We start from the raw sequence: 26732 nt of genomic DNA, 5'->3' as shown, positions 1-26732 counted from the left end.
ACACACACACACACACACACACACACACACACACACACACACACACACACACACACACACACACACACACACACACACACACACACACACACACACACACACACACACACACACACACACACACACACACACCTCAAGCCACTTAAGACAAGCTCAGCTCTTACTATTAGTTGCATCATTACCAAGGATTAATTAAACTGCGTACTATACCGAGCCAAGGCTTTCCCTTGCACTTACAAGTCAGCGCATTGCTGTCTCCAAATATGCTCCACTGCAGTATGAGCCACTCAGCACACAACATTTTCCAAAATCAAATACGTCGTTGCTCGATAGGCAGTCACAGAAGCTACATGGGTGAAGACGTTAATGGCCGCTGTGTTACTATCTACTAATCTTTCAATTCAATATGGGGGAAAACATGGATTCCAACCAGTGCGAAACAGAGTGTGAGTGAGAGAGAGAAAAAAGGAGTGTGGATGGCAGAGACTTGGAGCTCATTTGAAGGCAGGTTGTGAAACAGGAGGGCTACACCGTCTTTGATTAGAGAGCATAGGAGACAGCACCATGTCAACAGTTTACACTCATCCATGTCAGCAGTCCCCTGTGGGCAAAAGGATTAAAGCCACCGTGTCTCCGCCAGAGGAGAGCAGACATCACACTAGGTGCTGGACGTGAAGGAGAGCCGCGCGATGCTCTCAAACAACATTCATAAATCTTGAATCCAATAAAACACAAGTGAATAGCAATTATGAATGCCAACCTGTGATTTGTAAACAAGACGTTATGGGAGCTTCGCCTGAAAAAGGTTTATTTTTACATTTAGACATTGTGGAATTTTTTCAGATTTTAACATCTCAATATGGTTGTAGGGAGCACTGAGGGTAAAAAAAGGCTTTATAAGACCTAGAGAAAAACATCCTGTACAATATCTAGGCATACTAAATCATTTTCCTTTTTCCATTGCCCCGAGGGCAGTTAAATCATCTACAACACCATTAAGCCCTGCTATTTGTTCCATAATATCACACTCAACAACAAGCCAAGAGCCCCTGAGAGCCCTTGAAAAACAGCAGCCTAACAACAACCACAGGAGCGTTTAACTTGCAATAGTCATTGGGGGCTGGAGTTAAAATATCAATCTCATCAGCAATGTTGACGTCAGGTATGGGAAGGAAAGCTGGGGCCGGCACGTCCATGTCAGCAGCGGGATTGTTTGGGGACGGATTCAGCATTCCAAATCATGCATTTCTGAGTTACAATGTCCATACCATTTGGGTAAACAATGAGTGGCAGTCAGATGATGCTGATGATTTGTACAATCTAAAAGTAAAATTCATATGTTGATTATACATTGTGTGCTGTTGATAAGGAGTTTGCCTCATGCAGCTCAAAGCTCAAAGTTGCTGGGGATGGTAGATTTCCTTTAGTAACATTTTCCTATAAATTTGCATTATAACGTATCATTGCAAATTTCTTAACAATGACATGCGATCATCAAAATACATATTCAAACTAAATAAATAAGTGGAAATATTTCAGATTGTTGTCATTACCCTGCTGTTCGGTTCCACATTCTTTCTACCAATAATGTGTTAGTGATTAGCCTACTATTAATATATTGAAATAAAAAATATAATTATAATAATAATTGTTTCAACATACAAATGCAATTCATGTAAAAATTACACAAATCTCATTGCACCAGCAGAGTGCGCCTCAAACAGCAAAAGGTGCCTAAAGGCTATGAAAAAATAAAAACACTGAAAATACAAAATAGAACCCTGGGGCTGTTGTCACGATAAAAAGTTGTTTTGAAGAACTTGCAAAGCCACATGTTTTGGGGATGGTCACATGCAGATAGGCTATTCTGCTGCTGGAGAGTTTGCCACTATGCCTTGAGGCTTCCTTTAGATCTATATTGCGAGGTTTCTCAATGTCTTACATCTAATAACTTTTATGGAAATAAACAAAAAAGAATCAGGATCCAACACAAGTAGTCATCAGCTTGATTATTATTTTCCCCCATCCTGACCGACGGCATTTAGCTTTAAATAAAGCTAACGATAATCTATATTCCGTCATAATCAACAAATCCCATGAAAAGACTACAGTACTTTTATATATTCCCTACTGAAGACGCATTTTTTCATTTAATAGAAAGGCTCAATAATTACCTAAAAACAGCTGGAGACTTGCAACTGCTGTCTAGGTTGTAGCAAACATTATTCAGGAACAGGAGTAAAGTTGGGGACTATTTCTAGCCACAAGTGTATGCGGAAGCAAAATTGTGTATGTGAGATTGGCTCAATACAATTTGCAAAGCCTTTGTTAACAGTAATGATGAAGGAACATGTCATGGAGGAACTATAGTGGAGCTCAATTATGTGTTTTTGTACATTTATGGACACATTTTTTTTTAGATCTATGGCACAGAGGAATGGTCTTAAAGGCCTACTTCACCGGTTTGAATATGAAGGTGTATTGAATTCTGAGATCCTATGTAGTATAAGAGAAAGAGAACTATAGGGTTAAAAAAAACACTCTTTCTGCCTTTTCTCAGGCTAGGATGAACCGATTTCATTTTTTTTCGCACATTTATACTACGTAGGATCTCAGAATTCAATACACCTTCATATTCAAACCGGTGAAGTAGGCCTTTAAGCAAATAAAGACAATACATGTTCCTTTTATTGGATTAGTTGACACTAAGAAAGTTTAGAGTTTAAGGGCAAACAGGATAATTATAGTATCATTAGAAGCTCTTTAACCTTAAACTGGGAACAACACGTGCAGGTGGAACAGCTGAATCCCTTGTTGTGACACAGCACTGGGGATACTTTGGTTTGTTGTTAACAGCCAGCATCACTGAGAAGAAAACAGCTTATTTAAACTTAATTATCAAGGGCAATGCAACTTAACTCACTTGCACTTTTTCAACAATGAATAATGGTTCCTCCCTTCACTAGTTAACCAGCAGCTCAAAAACACAACCAATGTCGATAAGAACTCAAAGAAGAAGACCTTAATTTTTTTTAAATATGCCACTTTAATATGGCTAATGAGCGAAATGCAAAATACCATCGCTGACATTCTCCTCCAGCATCGGCCTCCTTTACCTTCACACGGTAACATACACAAGAAACTTTTTTGACAGCACAACTCATTCACCTTACTCATCCCCATTTTCTCAGCTAGTCCTCTAATTTGAGGGCAAGAGAATGCATGTCATTAGATGTTCTAATTAGACAAACTACAATGTCTTAACAACTTCTGCTAAAATATTCTGTCAGAATTCCTACTAAACAGGAGTGAGCTGTGTTTTAGTTTTTTTCACACGTCGTGAGCGTGAGTAGAAAGCAGACCCTTGATGCAGATATTGCTATATGTATTTCAAGGAACAAATGTGTGCATACTGAAGGAGACAGCTACTGTCTGTAGAATCTAATCTGCAATGCAAGGAGTCAACTGTCACATAAGGGCATCTGGCTATAGCTGTCTGTGCTGGTGAATTACTACCGTGTGATTTTATGACAAGCACACCTTTCAAAAGTGCTTGTTCCATTTCAAATGGCAAACACTCTGCAGTGTGTGGAGCTCTTCATGGTTACCACCAGTACATAAAAAAGGGGGACAGAATTGAGAGTGCATGTGTTTGTCTAGATTTTTTCCCCGGAAGTGTTCCAGTCCCACCAAGGACTTCAGGAAAACGAGAACTGCCAAGATCAGCCAAAGATGCGGCACACAGAGGGATCCGGGGTTTAAAACATCAAGCTTGGAAAAAAATGTAAAAAACAACTCAAATCCCAATGCAGATATTAAGGCCTACACAGCTAAAAAACAAATGCGCTGTTTCAGCAAAGCGGGCATCAGCACCCTGGGGCCAAGGAAGTATAGCCACATTACAGTGAAATTAAGCCTATTAGTCAAGAGTTAAAATTGTTCATTGACTGATACAATGAGTAGAAACATTTTAAAAAAACTAAACATTTCTCTTGACACCGCTTCCTTTCCCTTTGTTTCCTTTTGCATCTAGGATCATGTCTATGTGCATGTCAAGACTAGTCTGGTGTTCACCATGTTAATTAAAAGTAAGTGTTACTACGCAACAACAGAGCTGAGGTGAAGTTTTTTTTCCAATGTCATGTAGGGCACTTAGCACAAATTCATCGCTTGATACACGGAAAAAGTAATGTTACACAAACACATAAACTAACTTTGAAATTAGTGCAAAATAACTGCCAAACACACACACACACACACACACAATTGTAGGCACAGAGTGTAATAAGGCCTTGGACCTCCTCTCAAACATAAACACATTATGGGAACAGAAACAACAAAACAAGCAGAATAGGAGGAAGGGCAAAAGGAGGCTTGTTCAACTTTCTCAGAATATGCAACATTTGCTCTGCAGTCTCTTCCTTGAAACTTATCTTGTGAAAAGAGGATAAAACCAACTGATTATAGTCAAATCCAAATCACCAACACCACTCTCAAACCCACTCACAGGGTTGTTAAGACAGCCACATCCCATGCAGTATTTCCCTGATAAAACATTTTTAGAAAGAAAAAAAGAGCATATGTGGTATATAATAGCACAGAAGTCAGGTGGTGATGAGGCCTGAGCAGTGCAGCGTGCCATGTGTTACACTGTTCCATAACCTTTTACTACAAGGAATAAGTGAGAAACACAGTACATCAAATGTCAGACTTTGATAGAGCATGTGGGCGAAAAGGTCTAGATGAAAGTCTCCAGTGTATTCCGTCTTCCTTCAATAGAAAAAAGAAAGAACAGAAGAGGAGGAAGCTAAACACACATCCTGGCATTTAATCTCTATTCATAAGAAGCTGCTAACGCAACTATTGTTCTATTGTCTGACTCTTCTGTGAATTAAAACTGCATGACATCCTGTGGAGAAGTCAATGTTTCACAGCCACGTACATAAGGCGGTAGATGGCTGCTTCTCAGGGACACTGAAGTTACACAGTAAATCTAAATTGTGTTCATTTGCCGTTGAGTGTGCTAATAGGGCAATTCTGGTACAGTGAATTCAGAGCATAAATAGCTGCAGCATTCGCTGATCGAGTGCATTAGCAGCTCTGATGAAAACCATTAACAAGATTAAACAAATTCAGGGCGAGGGACCTCTTTCCTAGACCCACCACGACTTGTTCCTTTCACAGAATACCATAAACAATCCTTAAACATGTGTCCACACACAGTGGCAGGACTGCACGGAACAGCACTGACAGTGGCAAGAAAATTTACCGGGTAAAGTTTTCAATTTTCAATATGTGGCAATTGGATGGCTTAAGTGCCGGGGGCTTATGAAGTCATTCTTCAGGACACGGTGTGCAGCCCTGCATGAATTGTCTGGCTATTGATTCTGAAATAAATTCAGCTGCCTCTGGTGGGATACATTACGCCCCTCACACATTACTGCCGTTAGTGAATGCTTATGGTTGATTACTGGCAATGCATAATGGGTTCATCTAACTCAACAGGTAGAGCGTGACACTGACACCACCTGACTAGTGAACACATATGGGGACACGCTGTTGGGCTGCACGTATGTATGTTACTGGAGCTGCAGTAAGGTTAATTTAATTTGTTCTAATGTACAGTTGTAAAATACTACTATAATAATCTTGAATTTAAAAAAAAAAATATGTGCTATCAAATGCCCGTGGACATGTGCTTTAGTAGACAACATCTGCCTAGTACTGATGAAAAAATACCTAACCTGCAGCTCACTCACTGGCCAAGTGACTCAATGTTATCCATAAAAAATACCACTGCACTAGGACTTAGCATGCATCACTTTCCAAACAGGCTCCTCATGCCTGCCCGGGGCCATACAAGCAGTCAGACCTCCTCCCTTCCTCTTTAAATGCTTTTTGATGTTGGACTCTAATCAATACTTGAAGGCTGAATTTAGAAACGATAAATAAAACTGAGAAGAGCAATGCATTTGATACCCCTCTAACTGCCTCGCTAGTAATGTGTATGCACTGCATTATCCCTGTCTCAGGAACTGTACAAAGACCAGCGTGTACGTATAATATCTGTTCAAGTAATGAGGCGTATATGTTGTAAAAAAGCTCGACATCAAAGACCTGTATTTTTCATTGCATTACTAGTGCAAAGAAACAATAGCGTTAGAGCTTCTTATGATTGAATAAAGTGCATGAAAAAATTAAAGTATTTAATGTGGCTGCAACAGTTTCCCTTGTGATGAGTTGGATATTAGAAGTGTATTTACTGCATGCCCAATTCATTTATTTCACCACAGTAAATTGCTAAGTTTCTTGTGGATATCATGCACAATGACACAGCGAGTATTCCTAGAAAATGAAATAATTGCCTATATCACACCAAGATAGTCAGCCTCCTGTAGTTCACTTTATTCCCACTGGTGTAACATTGAGCAACTGAAATAACAGTATTTGTTTTCCAGCATTTCAAACCTGATTAAATTGGTTTTGCCAAGAAATGTATGACTGTTTGTAAGACATATTAAAACAAAACAAGGATAGTAGTTACATTTTGTCACGCTTCGGATTAAGTTACCTCAAAAATGTATAAAATCCAATCTTATATTTGTCAGTTCTGTATTTTGAATTGGTTCAATGGGAAAAAATTCACACTTAAAATCATGGATAAGTTTATAGTTGAAATTGCAGTAGCCTAATACAAACAATAAGAACATCCTCCTGCAGATTAACTTAAAAGGTGTTGTGTGACGCAGGAAATGTATTGGCATGTGACAATCTGATGGCCGCTAATTAACCAAAAAGGATCACAAGACTGTAAAGAGTATCACATCATCTATGCAGACATAAAAACTCAAGACAAATGAGGACATCTTCTCCAACCAAACCACCTTCACACTCCGACTCGTGTTTGGCCTTGAATGTCTATTCCATTTGAATGCAAAAGTGTATCCCATTCAGGATAATCAACAGCAGGCAAACCAAATAATTTCACATCAAACTACTATTGAAAACACCTTGGCTCTGATCTCATCACTCACATGTAGTCAAACTTTCTGAAAAACAACCTCAAGGCCAATAAACATGAGATCTTATGCATATGAGAGCAGGAGTCGAATAAAACACAGGCTAAAAAGTAAAAATCAACATTCAATTGAGCAGTGCTTGGCTGCGACTCAAGGTAATGATGCTAATCAAGCAGTAACACCACAGAAACACCGTGCTACAAGACCTCAATGCAAGGGTGTTTCACCGCAGTTCAGTTCAAAACACTGCATGTTATGTCATAGTCAAAAAGGGGGAAAAAATATCAAATTCTACTTCATTCCTTAGGAAACCTTCATTCCGTAAGAGGTCAAAAAAGTTTTGGCCATGAGTTTTTTACACAGTTACATTTCATGTGCCATGGACCTAAAGTGTCCTTTTGGAGTCTCCAGCTGGTATTTTAGGAAACGGCTAGACATTCCCTTGGAAAAAAACAGTGTAAAAAATTCATTTTCTATGGGTTATTGATCAAATTTGAACTGTGATTAGGAAAGGCTTCAGGCAGTTGGACACTTGTTTTGTTTTCAAAATTTAAAAATAAATTGACTGTTTTTTTCCAACATCTAGATTTTGGGGCTTTGCAGATATGCAAATGTACGCATCATTAGTAAGATATTGATGATTTTTCATATTTATTCAAACCTTTTGGAAAATACTGTAATACGAAAAGTTGTTGTTTTAATGTCAGTAATCAACTTGCAAAGTTTCATAATTATATATATAAGTTTAAAAAATTCCCTATTAGCCCACCGCCATTCGCTTAAACATTGGTTCTGATTTGCTCTATGTCGGCCCGCTGTAGCTTTCCAGCAGCTTGTTGACAAGGTTGTCCACCCAGGTTGTGATCGTGGAAGGTCCTGGATATCATTTCTGGTGAACAACCTTTTACAAGGCCCCATGTCTGTTTTTTTTAAAAAAGGGGTTTTGCCCCCTAGGTACACTGCCCAATCAAATGTGAGTCACTGATATAACAAAAAAACACTTAGAGTGAGCAGTTTACTGCCATCTGCATCTGTTCATCTATATTGCTTTCTACTTTGGGCCACGAAGAAAAAAGCAGCTCAGAAAACATAGAACATTCATGGACACCCTGATGAAAACGCATGCATCCCAGTGCACCAAAACTGGTTCCATTCATGAGAAATGGCCAACTGCCTTGCTCCATCTTTTTTTTAATTGTTTTACTGCACTTCATGTGAGCCTGACCTGACTACAGTTGAAGGTTAATTGACCATAACAGAGTCATGATTATGGAGGCCATTGGGACACTCTTCAAATGACAGACACAATGGAATAAGCCTTAGATTCATTAACCTTAAGTGCAAGATTAACTTTACGTTTCTGGAGTTTCCTGTTAATCATGGAGGAACTAACAGTTACGTTCATTATCGATTCATCTGAAAATCTACGTTTTGTTGATTATATTTGTCTATAAAACATCAGACCGAATAACACACCATCAAATCTTGACATTTGAAAAGCGGAGACCAGGGAACGGAACACCATTTTTGGTTAAAAAAAAGAAAACAGTTAAAACAATTATTCAACTATTTAAATAGTTTGCTATTCATTTTATGTCAATCACGCAATTATTGATTACTCAACCAACTTGTTTTTGCTGCATTACAAAACTCTGCTAATATATCCACTGTTATTCTCAGACATGGGAATTATTTATTTTTTTAATACTGAGTCCTGCCAGAGCTGCTAAAATCCTCAATGCTTTAATCTACCTATTAACTTCGACATTTTTTATTCATAGCTTCAACCATTTTTTTTAACATTACAGCAGCACAGATGAGTGTCTTGAGAACTGCGAGGCTGTTGAGAGACAGTAGTTGCTAGCTCCCAGCTGCCTCATGCTGGCTGTTAAGTGTGTGGGGCAGACGATCTCTGGAATCCCTGAATGATTAGTGGTTACCTGGGGATGGGTCTCGTCTGCTCTGGAAAACACTTGTGTTGTGAGGTTTGGATTAGTAGTGACAACAACATATAGAGCAGCTGTCACACCTTCAGCTCACACCAGAATATGACAGATAAACAGACACGCAGGAAAACCTACGACAGCACGTCTTGAATTACCCGGGGATCAGCTTTTCAAATTTAAAAAAAAAATGTTTTTGTAATATTTGACAAATTTAACAGTTGACCACGTTGTCGCACAAATGTTTTTGCTGTCTCATAAAAACAAGTTGTATTCTTTCTTTCTTTTGAGGAAGCGTAAAACACCGTCTTTCTGAAATATGAAAATGTCAAAAGGAAAAGGCCATGGTATTCAAATGCCTAGTTAATTAGGGTTCCGCCTCTGCTAAGGGTTTGGATGTTTGTGTTGAAGAACAGAAACATTTGCATTCCCCAAAGGGGAGCATGTCAACAGGATCGATAGGATAGTCTCTAAACTCCTGCTCTGCCTCCAAAAACTATCTAGCTCAGCACATCTTCTCCCTTTGAATTCTCTGCAACTAACTTACTAACACTACATTTAGCTCAACACTACCTGCCTTTGTCATTTTTAGTATACCACAGACTGCTTTAACGCGTCCCAAAATAAGCTTCCAGATGCAAAGTATTAAGCACCACCTGAAATGCTTTGCTGTCTTTTTTAGGAACATGGTTAAATACCAATGAATTCCTTCCCCCCCCCCCTCCCTCCCCCCTTCCAGTCTTCTTTTTAGAGTTTATTCTGGAAACGGAGAAACCTCCCAGAGAGACAAAGTGTGTGAGAGAAACAAACAAACATGACATCAATCCAATCTCATTCTGAACCCACAGGAAAGGGCCTGGGGACAAATCTCTAAGGGTGTTGGTAATTTAGGGACAGGGGGAAAAAAACGCATTAGACAAGGAATTAATGAAATGGGTTTAGCACTGGAGTGGAAAAGTGGATATCAACTCTATGCTAATCTCATAGCCTGTCATATTGTATGATTACACCTATTGTCATTTACTTACTATTAATGTCATATGCTCATGATGAACGACCATTAATTTGTAATCCCATTATCAAGTATGTTATGTGGTGAACTATAATAAACCTCTAGGCTATAATATGCATAGCGTGCATCCGAAATAAACAAAATAGCGGCTAAATATGACGCGCTGATGTATGTCCATGAACTTTCAATACTTCAGGTTTTTTTAGACTCCAAATACCTTGATTACTACTGCCTGTTTCTAATTTGAGTGATTGGAAACTTCTGAGCCATGGCCCTTATACTCATTTGGCAACATTTTAAGAAATCCTCCTGTGTTAAGCGGCGTTGTTTCTCGCCTAAGCAGAGCCACTTCACAGACTTCAAACAGCTTTTAAAAAGGTAACATATTATGCACTTTGCTGTCAATTTCATATGGTCTAAGTAGTCCCTATTACTTATTTTTTTAGATGTTTGCTGAAAAACCCGTTCAGATTATTTATTGTAGCAAGCCTCTATACCCCGATTGTCCTCTGGTCTCAGGATGACCTATATTTGTGCGATCTGGCTGGCCCCTCCCACCTCCATGGTTCAACATAACTTTTTTTTCCTACTGGCCCGCCGGGCCAGTGGATCCGAGTTTTACTGGCCCCTTGTATATTTTCACTGGCCCTGCACACACTTTTTTTTCTTCATAATTTAATTTTAATACCTGTATTAGAAAAATAACCAAATCTAAAGGGAATATCTATACTGTTACAGTATAGATATTCCCTTTAGATTTGGTTATTTTTCTTTTAGTTAATTATATGAAATGTTGATATTGCTCATACACATAATATAAAACCAGGCAAACATATTGAATTTGAAGCCTACAACTGAAAGTATGTTGAAAGAGTGGGCCAGTATTTTAAAGTCCAGTAGTTTGATGATTGTTATTATTCTTGAATTTGGGCAGTTTAATGAATAGTTCACCTGCAGAAGTCATGTTCAAACATTAAAAAAAAAATAAGAGATGAAGGTCTGATAATTCTTTGTGGTGTGGTAGGCTGTTTTTATTACTTTCTCTATATGCATTAGGGATGTGAATGTGTCGACCGAATGACCGGTTTTCCACTTGCGCTCAAGTTGACTTTAAAAATAGAATAGAAATCCGAAAATCAGTGGGTTATGCCGTTTTTTTAATGGGAGATTTCACCGTGTACGAGTTCACGTCTGGTCGTGAGTGCGCTGCAGGAGTGTCACTTCTCCATGAAGTGTCAGCTTCACATAAGAGTCCGGTGTGGGACCATTTTTTTCAAACTATTGATAAAAAACAATGCAGTGCAAAATATGCAGCATAAGTTAAACGCTCGTCTAAGACTATGACGTTAAATCACCTTAGAAACACACAATGCCTTCGTCCGATCACAGCAGCGTTTCACCGTGTGATCTCGCCAGCGAGTGAGCCGCCGCGCAGATGAACTGTGGTTTGTGGCTAAAATAATAACCGGGGATATTCTCCCCGTTAGCGATTTCTATGGGAAAGACTTCCGCGATCTGATTGAATGTCTCGAGCCTGAAAACACAGTGCCAAACTGCGCGACTATAGGAACTGTACAGTGAGCGGAGTCCCTCCGTTCGTTTCTGTCTACAACCGACACAATCACCGGAGACGCATTCACAGCGTTTAAATAAAGCCTCTCATTTGTATTACCATTGGGGCTTGGATGCAAATACTGCAACATTACGGCGGCAGATAAAGGAAAAGCGCAGTTATCATTTTCTGCACCTCAACCTCTGCTGTGGGAAGAAAGAAAGGGGGCAAAGCAAGTCGATTGATTTGTCGACTCGCAGGCGGACGGTAGGCAGCTCTGCCAACGGAGCGAGAGTGCACCCGCTTGTTGCTCCGCCTGTCAAAACGCCCACACATCGGTTGTCAACTGGCCTTTCATTAAAAAAATATATTTTATATTAGGTTTATTATATTGAGTCTTAAATAAACACTGCTTTCATTCCGACTCTCAACGCGCATTTCAATGAACCATGATGTAGTCTACAAAAAGATACTGAACTGTGATTGGCCAGTCACTGGCCCGCCCGGGCCAGTGACTGGCCAATCAACTTGCCCTGCATATGATTTTACTGGCCCCGGGCCATCGGGCTATACGTTATGTCGAACCCTGACCTCTCTGCCGGGCTTTCTTTATATGGCCATGGGGCTCTCCCACCGTCTCTGCCGTGCTCTCGCGATACTAGAGAGACACTACGTGAGTCGTGAGTGTTTACCCGGAGGCTCCGGGCCGGAGCTAAGCTAAGAGAACAGTTTGACATGACCTGACATGATTAAAACCAGTGAAAACAGTAGCTTCAAAGTTTGATTTCAACAGGAATATCTTCCCATCCTTTGTCATGTTAAAAACAAGTCATTTTCAGACTGCTGTGGGGAGTATAAACAGCGTGTTATGAGCAAAACTTGGTGCTACAACAGAAGCTACATGGGCGCTAACGCTAAAAATAAGACTCAGACGATAAAATAAACTAAAAGTACCACACGAATCAGTGAAAAAAATATCTTCAAAATTTACTTCCACACTATTAAGTTACAATCCTTTATCCTGTTAAAAACGAGGCATTTCCAGACTGGTGTGGGTAAAAGAATTATGTTTTTATGACCAAAATCTCAGTGCTTGTCTCGAAGCTAGCCCGTGAGCTACCGGCTAAAAATACCACACACATCAGTGAAAAAAATATCTTCAAAATTGACTTCCACACTATTAAGTTACAATCATTTGTCCTGTTAAAAACGAGGCATTTCCAGACTGGTGTGGGTAATAGAATTATGTTTTTATGAGCAAAAGCTGAATGCTTGTCCCAAAGCTAAATAGCTTTGGGACAAGCATTCATTCTTTCAGTTTCACTGTTTGCAAAAACCCACAAGTAGCTTCCTATCCGTTGTGTTATTAAAAACGAGGCATAGACTGCTGTGGTTAAGATAAATTAGTGGAGTATGAGCAAACGCATTCTGTGTTGGTGTATGTAACATTCAGGCTGTAGGCTATGGGCATCTTGTCGCTTAGCGGGGAAAGCAACATGGCTGTCGCTCAGAAAATTTTCAAGAGGATCTCATGGGATCTCGGGCACGGGATCTCGGGGCCGTGGACCAATAAGAAATGGGGGGGGGGGGGGGGGTTATCATAGACTACTGCACGGTGGAAATTTCTGGTTACTAATGTGGGGGGGAAGCATCGGAAGCATGGACATATAAAGAAAATATGGGGATGTGGCTGTGCCGACTATTACGTAATAGTCGGCGAGAATTCTGACTGGAGTATATTGGGGGGGAGGGGTGGGGGTTTCAGAAAGGGGGACAGTGAGAAAAGAAGAGATTGTTATTTTTTTGATATTTTGGCAGTCTCTAGGCACACCATGGCCCCATGGATATGTTAGAACACATTTAAAAAATGCATTTTGCATAATATGTGACCTTTAAACACACATTTTAAAAAGGTAAAGGCTGATTAAACAGCACTGGGATGCAATAGTGTGCTCTCTCCCAACAATCCAATCTGAAAGGACTAAATTAGTTTTGTGAAATTATCTAAACAGCCAAACTAAACTCTATATCTTTTGTACTTCAAAAACACAGCTGCATTATAACACAAAGTTTGTATTCCAGCATTGTTGTAGGTGAATGAATTTTCTATATTTCAGTTCTCATTTCATACCAATTTATATGTAAGGAAAACTGGCTGATGTAAGCCAGTTTCTATGTCTGTGCTTGCACATATGCCAAATAATCTTATAGAACAGGAAATTGGAGAACAGAAAGTCCAAAGATATGATTGCAGTGCTCGAGAAACAGAGTTGCTATTACATAGTAGTCAGATCGATCAGGTTTTTCTTTCAACTGTTCAGTATATGTTGTTCACAACTCTTTATAAACCAAATCATAGGGACCATTTTAAAAAATGGGTGTTCATATTTGCATAGTTTATCAGATATTTTAACTTGACCTTTAAAAATCCAATATTTAAATAAATCTTTTACACAATTAAAACGTCAATATTTAAATGCAGACCGCAGAAAAGGAATATAGAATAGAATACAGTTTAAGCTGCCAGTTGCACAATACCCTAGGGTATTAATGTGCAGGAGGTCAGGAGTGTCAGGTTTCCATTGCTTTAATTTAAAATTTCATTTAAGCATTTTGCTGCTGCTTAATTTTAAACAGAACACTTGTCTGTCCTGACAGTGATGCTATAAAGTGACTTATTTCAAGAGCTGGGTACTGATTCTGAATCCTTTCTTGTAAACAAGACTGTGGTGACTACATTTTGAACTAAAAGTGACCTAAATGCATTGTAACCAAAGTACAATATCATTGTCATGTGCTCGAAGACACAGGTATAGTTCATACAGCTGCTCAAAATAACGAGTATAATTTATGCAATGGTTAAAATTCCATTCATCACATGCAACAAATCCTTTTCATCCGGCTTATTTTGCATTCTGCGGAGCCCCTTGAGCTTGATAAAACACGCACGGCCTAATCCTATATCTTCAATGATTGTCGCCATAATTCACGACAGGAAAATAAGCCTGGTGGATGGGATAGCCTACTTTCAATTTTGTTTTTCCCAAGCCTCTGAAAAAGACAATCTTGAATGTGTAGCCCACCAAAAAAACACAATGAGAACAAAGCAAACACATGCTCTGTTGACCGACAATAACACAAATCAGTAGACGAAAGAAGGGAAAAAAGGAGCCAGAAGTGTCCATTGTGTCTGCTGTCCACAGGGTAGCGTTGACTGACTGTTCAGCTGTAAGTTAGGCTGACACAGTATCACATCGCCGCAAGAGTGTTTAAGGGGAAAGAGGACGTGGTGACTGAAGGACACAGGACATTTATTGATATGGCCAAGTCCTTGAGTGCAGCAGTATATGTCCTTCAGTGACAGTGCCTTATTGCCTGGACATTAATCACTATTGTCATGAAGCACAGGAAATAAATACACTAGTTTCCTCAGCAGCATTTTCCCTCTGTTGTTTCAACCAGCCTGGTCGAAATCTTTTTTGGTGCGTGTGCGTTGTGTGTTGTGTGTTTGTGTTTGTGTGTGTGTGTGTGTGTGTGTGTGTGGTGTGCGCATGCGAGTGCGTTTTGGGTTGAATGTTGCTAGCACCGAGTGAAAATGATTTGGAGTGAAGTGGCTGTGAGTCACTCTAAATGATTAAAATGCTACTGTGACCAGCTTGGAGTGTCTTGGCTGAAAGAGCGGGTGAACTCAACCATACACACCAAGTAATGAAGTGATGACTGATTGCCTTGATTACCATAAGTTACACAAATAAAACAGTTTAATCACAATTAATGTCAAATTACTACAATCATCATAAAAAATAAAAAATAAGCGATTGTTCTCGGAATGTTGTGCTCATATTAACTGAAATATTCCACTGCATTATTAATGGCTGCATCTCCCAGACGGGACGACCTCCGTGTTGCCCGCTGGTCCTGAACGCTCAGTTGCGGCCTCCAGGAAAACGATAGGCTGTCAGTGTCCCCACGTGCACCAGATGTGTGAACGGACCGTCACTTGCTATCTATTCATACACACCCGAGCCATTTCTGCCAGACCAGCTTACAGTGTGAAACTTAATTTTGTGAACTCACATAATGTACTGAGCATATATTGAGGATTGTTTTGTTATTTACTAGTTCTTTACGTACATAATAGCAAAAATTAAGTTTATTAAATATGTAATTTTACTAAGCCAGCTAATGTTCCTGGGTGAGCATACCCATGACAAGGGCATTAAGATAAACCAGTGGTTTGCGGGGTTATGGCAGGGGGGGGGGCGCGGATGAATATGTGAAAAATCACGGCATAGCTGGACAAGAGTTCTTCTGCTTCGTTCCTCTCACTGCATTTAAATGCATTCATTATATTACAGAGAAATAGGTGTCGTTAAAGAAAAAGAGCACCAAGCCCAACCCAGAGGACCCTGCATAATTTTTTTTATTTTAAATTATTATTTTTATGGAAAATCCATGTGTCTTTCTTCAATAGCTTCTAATTCATCAGACCCAGTGTCTCCAAATTATTTGTTCACACACAATTCCTCATATTTAGCCTCTTAATGATCCTCTCAAAGTGCACCAGATTCATGCATTTCACTTTAAGAAGGTGAAATGCACCTTCTTAAAGACACCCCTACTATTTTCCTCCATCAGGACATTGGAGGCTCTAGCGAAAAAACACTGGGTGTGTGAATGACATTTAACTAGTCAATAATTTGGGCAAGTCTGTCTGCCTATCTTTCTCACTCCGCTGCACCCTCAGTCACTACTATCCATGCTTAAAGAAAGCAGGATTAAAACACTGGATTAAGATGCTAAAATGTATTAAAAAATATATATTTTTTTAGAATGTTTCAAAAATATGTTTAAATTTGTAAAATAATTCAAAGATCTTTCAAAACACAAAGGGATTTAGAAAGAATTAATTGGGGGGGGGGGGGGGGGGCTCCGCTGAAATTTGTTCTCTGAGGGGGGGCTCACTCTCTCACACTTTGAAAACCCCTGAGATGAACTACATAAAAATAGCATTCTTTGCTCTGATGGTCTTGTTTGCTGTTACATGATAAAAGTTCTTCAAAGCACCTTTGACCTATCCTATGCCTAGGATGGTAGGCTTTTCTTGGTTACCGTCTGCTAACATACACTAATCAGGCATATACTCAGTGAATAAATGTAAGACGTCATGCTGCAGTACAGTCATTAAAAGCAGTGAAAAACAGGTACAAAGTCATCGTAACCACATTGATCATTCATACATGAGCTGCAAGCACGTACTATGCATGTGAAATAAGTCAGAAAAGAAACCCCAGACAACTTGCTGAACAGGCAGCTCAAAAATGCTCCACTTTTTAAATCACAAAGGAGATGTGACAGCCATGGCACAACTGGAAATCGATGCGGCCGTGGACACGAGGGGTCAACCATTCCCCTTTTCAATGTTCGGCTGATGATTACAGATGTAACAAATGCATAAAATATTAGTAGGTATTGATTCTCCTGTACTGTAATTATGGATAACATAAGACTGATGACCAAGAAGAAACAGGGCGATGGCGGTTGGTTATATTTTTAGTTGTATGTGCATGTTTGCCCTGATGTGGATCAGCCTTTGGTCAGATGTCAAGTACTTTGATCCAGTAGGTGGTAACAGGTACCCTGTTGAGTTTCTGACCACTAGTAGAGGTTTTTTTTTACGAGGGGCTTCCTGTTTTGTTTGCATGCAGGTAACATGACACACATCCTACCACTGGTCCCACACTATTTCACTGATCAACAGCAATGCAACCACAAAGGCAGGGATGACAATGATTGATAGCTAGTATCCAAATGTATCCAATGTAGGAATCAAAATAATTGGCAAATACTCTATGAGGAAGAAAAGACGAAGAATGTGTTTGTAAGGCTACAAGGACACACACTTCATGTTGGCAAAATATCGCCGATTATCGGCGCCGATATTCAGCATTTTGACGCATATCGGCATCGGCCATTTATTTTTATTTTTTTGCCGTACATGACAAAACAGTGCGAGACATGACAAAAACACCATTGTGTGTGGGACAAGACTACATGAACACGTTTGGGACAAGACAAGCTGTCAGAGACAAGACAAAAACAACAACAAAAAGAAGAGAAACAGTTACCTGCACAGTGCTCACATACACACACACACGGCGGAGAGGAGAAACAGTAACTTTTTCTCACTGTCTGGTTTTGTTTCGAGGTAAGTTAAGGCAGCAGTCTCTCCCGAAATTGTGATAAATATCCCAGTTAGGGGTGTGCAAGGGTACACGTGTAACCGGTTAGTAAATCACAACGAGTTCAGGAACATTTTAGGGAGCCATTTATTTGTTTAAATTGTGTTATGTTGCAAATCTGATAAGCTGTTGTGTTTATTAAACTATTCTTAAAGGCATTTAAATTTAAATGAAGTGTTGGAGTTTGTATTATTCAAAATGTTTACTATCGGCTCCAAATATCGGTTATCGGCCCCCTTGACTACCGATAATCGGTATCGGCCCTGAAAAAACCATATCAGTCGACCCCTAGTGTGTGTGTGTGTGTGTGTGTGTGTGTGTGTGTGTGTGGCTTTGCTACTGCATGCAAGTGGAAGAGTAAACAAGCAGGAGCAAGCCGACATTGAACTGGTGGCGAAAATAAATGCAGCGCTGCCCTATGGGGAGATTTAGAATTCAGGGACGCTGAACAGAAAGAAGAGCTGTGCAAAGCTAGGAAAGTTTAAGACTCCACATCACCGTGGCAACACAACCTATCTATTAGCTCAGACAGCGCAGAGAAAAGTCTAATGAATGAATGAGAGTGATGGCCCATGCAGGCACATTTCAGTAAGTTTACAGAAGTTCCACACTGTTACTGTTTTTGACCTTTGGAGAAATGCATTCAGTCATTTTAGGGGGAAAACACATTGTATTTCTTATTTCAACTATTTGTATTTGTAGTTATTTGTAAAACAGCATGGTGTACTGTAGGCCTACAATATTTATTTTCTGAATTTTCAATGCTGCTTTATTTTTATGTTTTAAATTGGGAAATATATGTTCCAAATCGACTAATAACCTCTGTATTTAAAAAGAAATCAAGCAAGTAGGCTAATAATAACCATTAATGAATTATAGTACATCGCATCACAGTAGGCCTATTGTCCACAATAATCGCACAACACCCCCCATCGAAATGCATAAACATGTTAAGTGTATGGTCCATTATTTGTATTTAGTGTCTGACACAGTAGAAGTTTTCATTAATTGTTTTTGTACCGTCTGCATATTTGTACCTGCACATAGCAAACAAAATTGCACAAATGTAAGGTCAGTCTCTGTTATATTTTTGTATTCGAACAAACGGTTGTTTATTTCTTTAGTGCGTATTGGCATCTTCGAGCAAAATACCGCCAAAATGTTCGCTGTTCACACTGGACATTTTTCTTCTTTTTTACAAAGTTAGAAATGTTACATTGTAAATGTAACATATTAAAAAACAAATACTACTCAAAAGGTATTGCAGGGAAAGAAATTAGGTGAATATTTGATTTGTATGTGCTTCTGTCTTCTGACTGATCCAACCTGATTCTGAACACAGCCAAATAAATACTAAGTTAAATAAATCCACAGAATTTTGAAGTTGTCTAACTTAATCAAAGCATTCCAGAGTTTTACTGATTTACAACATCGTACACACTTTTCTTCTATAATACTACCCAACCCTGAAGCACTTCAACTTCTTATGCAATGACCAAGTAATCATACATTGACAGTGATTGAGATGTATGAAATGTCAGAGCACATAGCATGGAAACATAGGTAAACAAGTTTGCCTTTTTTAAAGAGCTTAATACATGAATAAACATTTCCAGGGTGAACAGCCTCAGAGTCAGAGCCAAACATCAGAAATAAAATATGTTTTGAAAAAGTGAAGGAATGAATTATGAATTCTGAAAGGAACACAAGGTTGCAAATATTTTCTTACACTTACCCTGGTTACGGCAGGTAAATTATGAAGAAAAAATATTTTTAAATAGCACTTCCCATCGGATAGAATATTCTGAAAAAATATTTACTCTTCACATAAATCATTTCAAACCTTAAATGAATCAAGTGTGTGTGAAAGGTAGTCTAATTTTGCAAACTGCTTTCTCTGCCCTAAAAAAATATTGCTTTTATTTACCTCAAAGGTTCTTTCAATGGGCTGCATTTAACATAATTGCATGTATTTTTTAAAACTGTGTTGAAGCATAAACAAAACGTTTAGTTTAGTAACTACAATCTATGGAGGAAACTAACTTACTGTAACATTAGTCACCGTTTAACCACCATATTACATAATATGGTTACAATATGAACAACACACTAAGTCACATATGTTCTCCAAAACAGGACGACAGCCTCAAGTCAACAGTCTAGTTGAAAATCCATCATAGTTAAAACAAAACTGCATTGTTGTCAAAAGTGAATCTATCCAGTCTAATTAAGACCGATAGATAAGTTAGTCATTACATTTGGAAGCAATAAGCAAAGGATGAGCCCAACTAGCAAAGAGGATAAACAGCAAATTATCTGCTCAGGAGTGAAAAGTGATTACAGTTGCAACGTTTCCCCATCGGAGCATTTAGTGGGTAGTACAGGCAAGCTGGTGGAGGAACAACAGACAACAGTGTGATGGGCCCATCCATGATCGAGTCCAAGCATATGCTACTGGAGCTATTTTTGAAACCATGAGAAAGATAGTTTTTAGATATTCAGCCAATTATCCAGAGAAGGTGGCAAAGGACCTTCATGATAATGATGCTGTTGCCAACATCAGTGATGTCCAGACAGCTGGCATCCTGCTGGCACAGCAGGACCTCATTAATAGCATTAACGTGTTTGTCTGCTAATATCCTATTTGAAATTGACAGTGATGGTGCGATTTGAAAAAGAATATCCCTACGATACAATTATGAAGTAGTGATACAAGTGATTGTTATTTTTTTTTTTTCAAACTCCTGTTCATATAGGTCCCATCGCCTATGCTACCAAACGTTCCCCAGCTGTATCACAAGGCTTTTACACCTAAATCCTTTGTTGTATGGCCGAGCATATTCACATAACATGCAATACTTTCCTCATTACTTAAAGGCCTACTTCCCACCGATTTGAATATGAAGGTGTATTGAATTCTGAGATCCTATGTAGTATAAATGTGCAAAAAAAAATTAAATCGGTTCATCCTAGCCTGAGAAAAGGCAGAAAGAGTGTTTTTTTAACCCTATATTTCTCTTTCTGTGATGTCACGAGAAAGAGAAATATAGGGTTAAAAAAAACACTCTTTCTGCCTTTTCTCAGGCTAGGATGAACCGATTTTAATTTTTTTTTGTACATTTATACTACATAGAATCTCAGAATTCAATACACCTTCATATTCAAACCGGTGAAGTAGGCCTTTAAGTGATGCAATCAGGAGAATTTTGTATAATTAATGACAAGCTCTGCTTCTAGCCATGACAACAGAGCTAAACGAGGGTGCTCTACAAAAAAGCCTCTGAAAAACATTTTCATAAACTGAAAAACAGGTTTTTCACAATAACTTTCTCAAATTGTACACATCTTATGTATCAGCAACTCCTTTAAATCTGGTATGCACTGATTTAAGAAAACATTTCTAATCCTTATTTTAAGCACCAGCTTAGTTCATAAAGATTGAGGTCATCCGGTAGATGAAAAAAATAACGTAACGACAGTGTACTACTAGTTAAATTGGATTTATGCTCCACCACCTTATTGCTGGTCCGTCAGTCAGCTTGGATTGCTGTGTGTGTCAAAGGTCTGGTGAGACATGCCACATGAGAAAACTCCGCTGTATAAGGGGCTTGGAGTACCCTGGAAATCCAGACTCGCCGCTAGCAAATTTCTATTTGCTCTGCAGCTTACTCTGGGCACGAACCATCGGAGCTCATTGGGTATGTTTGAAAATTCTGAGTCACCAATCAAATTGTACTATCTGATAAGGGCAGGCGTAACCGGATGACGACAGTGTAGTGCTGCGCATGCGCCGTCAAAGTTGTAATAGTAAATAAAAAAGATGGCTGCGGATATATTTGTGTTTAAAACGGCTTTGGCCTTGACACTTATTGACATGGATATGAAGACGGCACCCAAATCTTTCATTAGCAAGTCACCTTGTTCATTGCTCTGATTTGTCGTAGTTCTATGCAATTGCGTGCATCGTTTTGAAATGCATGCGTTGGTGCCGCTCCTACATCGTTCTAGGTCTGGATTTCCAGGATAGGTTTGGAGGGCTCAGGGCTGCTAGTCAAAAATATATATATTGCTGCAAGACTGATTCATGAAACTGGGGGATTTGGGGGAGGAGGGGGTTGATTCAGAGATGAACCCTTCTCCTGTGTTACATCACTACTGCTTCTCTATACAGGCTGATTGGTGGACCGCAGAAGAAAATACTTGATATATTTGGGGTGCACTTACTCACATCATTAGCGTGTATGTTGGCTTATAAGTGATAAGAATTTGCAGAGCAAAAATTACAAAAATATTCATAGAAACAGGTCTGGCCATAACCTTTTTTTTCCACCTGAGAGCTCTTACAAGTTTATTTTTGTGTAAAATATTTTGTTTACAGTAGTATGCAACTTTTCTTCTAATCTCGAATAAACAAATATAGTGGACCCTTCACAGAAATGTTTGGTTCTTTTTACGATTGTTTGGTCGTTTTTCACTATAAAGAGAATGGAATGTCAAAGGCCTATTTGAGATTATTTTTTCAAAACCAAAATGTAATGTGTATTTTATAAGCATCGGAGGAGTTTGAAGAACATTTTATTTGGTAGGCCTGACTGTGTTAAAAAGACAATAAAATCCTAATACCCATAGTTTGTTAACTGATCGTCATCAACCAGAAGGGTTTGCTGGAGCCCGCTCATCTCTGTAGGCTACTATGTACTATTACCTGCCACTTCACATCTCACCCTCATGATGTAGGCCTAGGCCTATGCATCTGCTGTGCAGTCCGGTCAGATACACAAGCTGCCCAGAACCAATAAGCTGTCAAGCGATCACAAGGCTTCTGCTCAAATAATCACATTTAGATGTATTTATTGTTTATGTTTTGGATTAAATAGGTTTTAAATTTAAACACTTTAAAAAAACGTTCTCTGTGCCTCTTCTCCAGGGCAGGTTGTCCCTCCTTAACATGGGTCTGCTGGTCACCCAATGTGACACCTGAATATGTAATTACATTTAAAAATGTATACAAAAAGAATCACAAATATAAACTAATTATTTACTGTGGCATAGAATGTTATGGGTAAAAAATTCCAGTCAATTAACAGTAATAGGCCTAATCACAATAGCCTACTCCGGGAATCACAAAAGGTGCTCCGCTGGTATGAATCACCCCCCATAGCCTACATCGATGCACATCCATCCGCGAGGCAACAGCGCTAAGTACTCATCCTGCTTCCTACCTACGCAAATGACAGCGTGCAAACCCTGTTGATTAGACTATACCTCAACACAAAGCACAACCACAACTAAAGTAAGCATGTAAAACAACTTGGGACACCTTAAAAACAGCGCAAAACATTCAGGCTTAACTAACAGCGAAATCCTCCTCTTTTTCACAGTTGATAAAAGTAGCCTATATAAATACTAACTCAATTAAGTCCTCGTGCCTACGTGAATGTCAAAGCGGATACATTTCCTGAGCTTGATGAATTCTGGAGCCCGTGCCCGTGCGTGTATAGCTAACGTTCCAAAAATAAAAACACAGGGTCAAAGAGGAGTTGTGGGAACAGAAGCTACCTAGGCTATATATTGAACCTAACGGTAAAAATAAAGGAGCGGGGTGTAGTTTGCGCCATAGTCCCGCTGCCTAATCAATAACATGCACACAAATCAGGAGGCTAAACGTTCTGCGTTAACGTAACCCATTGGACGTCAAACTCGTACTGGCCCTGTTACTGTCTAAACGCTTTAACTGAGAAAATAAGACATTTCTTATTTCGACAACCAGAAACTCGCTTTCTCCCCGCCTCTGGTTATAAAAGACCAATTCAACACCGTGGACACTCGCTGCCCCTGCTACATAACATGATAGCTAACCCCAAGTACTTACCAGGATGACAGTCTGGTTTTGGCAAGGTTACAAACATTAAGGATAAAATCCACCAGTAACTCGGTTCCCGTAGTCTCCGCATGTTAGACTACTCATCGAGAGTAACAAGAAGGCAACGGGTGACAAAGTTTCTCAGTCTTTTCTCGTATTCGCGGGGGAAAATCACAACGAGCGAAGCTGAAAACGAAGTTGGCACAGCAGCCACGAAGGCAGAGCATCAAAGAAATGCTTAGCGGTAAGGCGACAGTCACTGTTCTTCTTTCTTCTCTTTTAAAAAGACGAATTTGTTCGCCTCCAGTCCGAGCTGCTTTCGGCTTCGAGGAACACAACGCTGCGCACACTACCGCCGTGCAAAAACAGTTGAAGATCTCTCGGACTCCATGGTGCCTGTAGCGGGCTTCCAGATAGCGACATTCCCGAAGTGTGGAGGGGTCAATCGGCGATCAATCGTTGTCTTTTAACTACAGGCGAGGGTGGGGAAAAGTGATCGAGTATTATCGATCACACGTGGTCGTTATTAAGCGATTATCCGCCGCGTCGGCGTGACGAAGGGCAATGCAGAATGCGAGGAAAAGTGGTGTTGGAAATGTCCCATTCTTCCATCCAGGAAGTAGACTAGCGGTCAGGCATGCATGGATATCTGGCTCCTGCTCCCATCCTACCGGACACTCTAGGCTGCGTGTGAGAGGGACGGGAACAGCGGAGGGGAGGGGAGGCGGGTTCTTGGGATTTGCTGAATGCAAAATGACTCGGAGGCTGGTCTCCCTAGTCTACGCTGCTGCTGTGATAAGGAAGACTCCCCAGAAACCAGTGGCTTATGTCACATGCTCAAGCCACCGAGTCCGGGCTGGATTGGGCTCCCTCTTTTTCTTTTTCCCCCCTTTTTTTATTTTGCATGATCAAACATGTTGCGTCAAACATAATGAAACAATGTTATAATAGTTGGCTACCATAGAGTCGGACATGTTTCAGAAGCATCCGTGGATTGAGTGACTTGTTCAAAACAACAGAAGGGATACAATAGTTTCCCTGCTAGATCCACTGATTCCAAGCCGCATCCTGTCATTTGCAGTGTTTTCTTGCTTCCTCTCAGGCCCCATTATTAAAATGACCCTCCTGTGGCCCCACAGTGATGTCCCTTTGCCTCCTGCTGGCAGAACTGTGAATGGAATACTTTAGCAGTAATCATCACCTGGAACAGCATGTGGCCTACGAGTGTGCACTGATTGGAGAGTTGTGCATCCACCACTGACACTCCCTTAGGTAAATGTGTAGTTAGTGGTGTTCTTGCAGAACTATCCAGCTGGACATTTAATTTGAGGAATCTGATTAAATTTCTCATTTAATTACTGGGTTCTCTGCAGGGCCAGTGAAGACAGTCACAAGGGCCCTTTGCTTTTTAATGTGGGCCATCTGCTTCCTCTCCAAAATACCTACCTTTTCAAAGCCCCCTCCCCATCCCACAGCCTCGTGGGCGATCCTTGAACGATCCCGCAGGCTGCAATACCTCTACCTACAAACTGGAAAAAAGAGAAAAAAAACCCTACTGTGTTAATGATACTCCAGACCTGGCTGTATTCCAGCTGATCAAGTGCAATTAACCTAAAAAGTTCCACTTTTGTTTTTCTCTGCTATGGTCTGTCAGGTGACACAACTGGATGGCCCTTGAATTTAATGAGGCACACTCCAGAAATCTTTCTGCAATTGACCCATCATACTTGTGTGAACAGGTCAGAAAAAGCAATGAGTTACATACATTTATCAGAATCGTATAATATAACAAATCTGATTCCTCCAAATCTCAACTAAAGCTCCACTTGATCTTTTTTTGTTCAGAGCTTTCAACCACATGTTATCACAGTGGGCTCAGTTGAATATAGCCTTGGTCCTTTATAGCTGACTCGATTAATCAATCTATACAGAAAATGGTCATTATCATTATTTAAAAAGACTATGAAGGACTTTCAGTTTTTGTTGATTCTAGCAGCACCTTTGGACAAAAGCGTTAGTGTTTCCATGACTCAAGTGCAAGTGCTTGCCAGCAGTGCGTGGATTTGTTTAGGACGCAAGTGAAAGAGAGTCAACAAGATGCATCGTGATGAGGTAATGTATGTATAAAGACTATGTAATATTAAGAATGGTTATATGATTATGGTAAAGCAGATTAAACTTTGTTTTAGTAGCCTACCTTTCGGGAAACATAGAATGTTCCAGGGAAAAATTACACTTTTTCATAAACATAAACGTTCATCAATTTAAAGTTCCAAAACATTCAGTGGTTCCAGCATCTTTATTGTTGCTGCTTTTCTTTAGTGTAACATGATGCTAAACTGAATATCTTTCTGGTCTGGACTGTCACTCATACAAATCAAGTAATTTAAAGATGTCTCCTCAGACTCTGGATTATTTATTTTCACGCCAATTAAAGACCAAACAATTAATTAATTTAGAAAGTAGCCTATACAGGATTTACAAATACTGCCCTGATCTTTTAGTGAAAACATTAACATTGCGTCTCCCCATGAGGATCCTTTCTCACTACAGTTTTCACAAAATTGCTTTTTCGGAATATGCAACTTTTATGTCGGCAAATAGCGTAAATTAAAGTAATAAACAGGCTAAAATTAGAAATTCGGGGAATCATTTGTGGTCATAATTTGTGTTCATAATTTAAGTAATAAGCCTCTAACCTGTCCTTTCAGTCTGAGACTGAAACATTGCCATCCAACTTTTTTGAAATCAAACATGACCCGATCCAGGCTCATATTAAAAAGTATGGATGTGTTCCACAGGGTTTAATTTTATTTCAAAACTAAAAACCACTAAAATAACAATAATAAAAATGGATGTTTGACATATTTTTCATGATAAAACGTAACCTGAGAATATTAGAAAGGAAATGTGACTTGGGAGTTCTTCATCAGATGAGTGTTTTTTTACTGCACCTCAGACTCAGCCCCTATTGAAACTCAATTTTCTCCTAGAGCTTACTGCATGCATTCCATTGCATCCAAAAGTGAGTTGCATTCATAGCATCCCACCTCGAGGTCTGACAAATGCGCCCAGGTGACACTGCATTCAATTGGTCCAAG

General features: G+C 39.6%; 1 protein-coding gene across 2 annotated transcripts in view; it reads right to left on the bottom strand.

Annotated features, from left to right (window-relative positions):
• Nucleotides 1-24220, bottom strand: part of ca16b (carbonic anhydrase XVI b) — a 126762-nt gene extending 102542 nt beyond the window's left edge. For both annotated transcript variants that reach the window (XM_080026019.1, XM_080026020.1), the window contains exon 1: nucleotides 23641-24220. In XM_080026019.1, coding sequence (XP_079882145.1) covers nucleotides 23641-23722 — 82 coding nt within the window. In that variant the 5' untranslated portion in view covers nucleotides 23723-24220. The remainder of the gene's footprint in view (nucleotides 1-23640) is intronic.
• Nucleotides 24221-26732: the final 2512 nt, after the last annotated feature.

The sequence above is a fragment of the Ammodytes marinus genome, assembly GCF_949987685.1.
Source record: "Ammodytes marinus genome assembly, chromosome: 4".
Lineage (NCBI taxonomy): Eukaryota > Metazoa > Chordata > Actinopteri > Uranoscopiformes > Ammodytidae > Ammodytes > Ammodytes marinus.
This window is presented reverse-complemented; position numbering and strand designations above follow the sequence as displayed.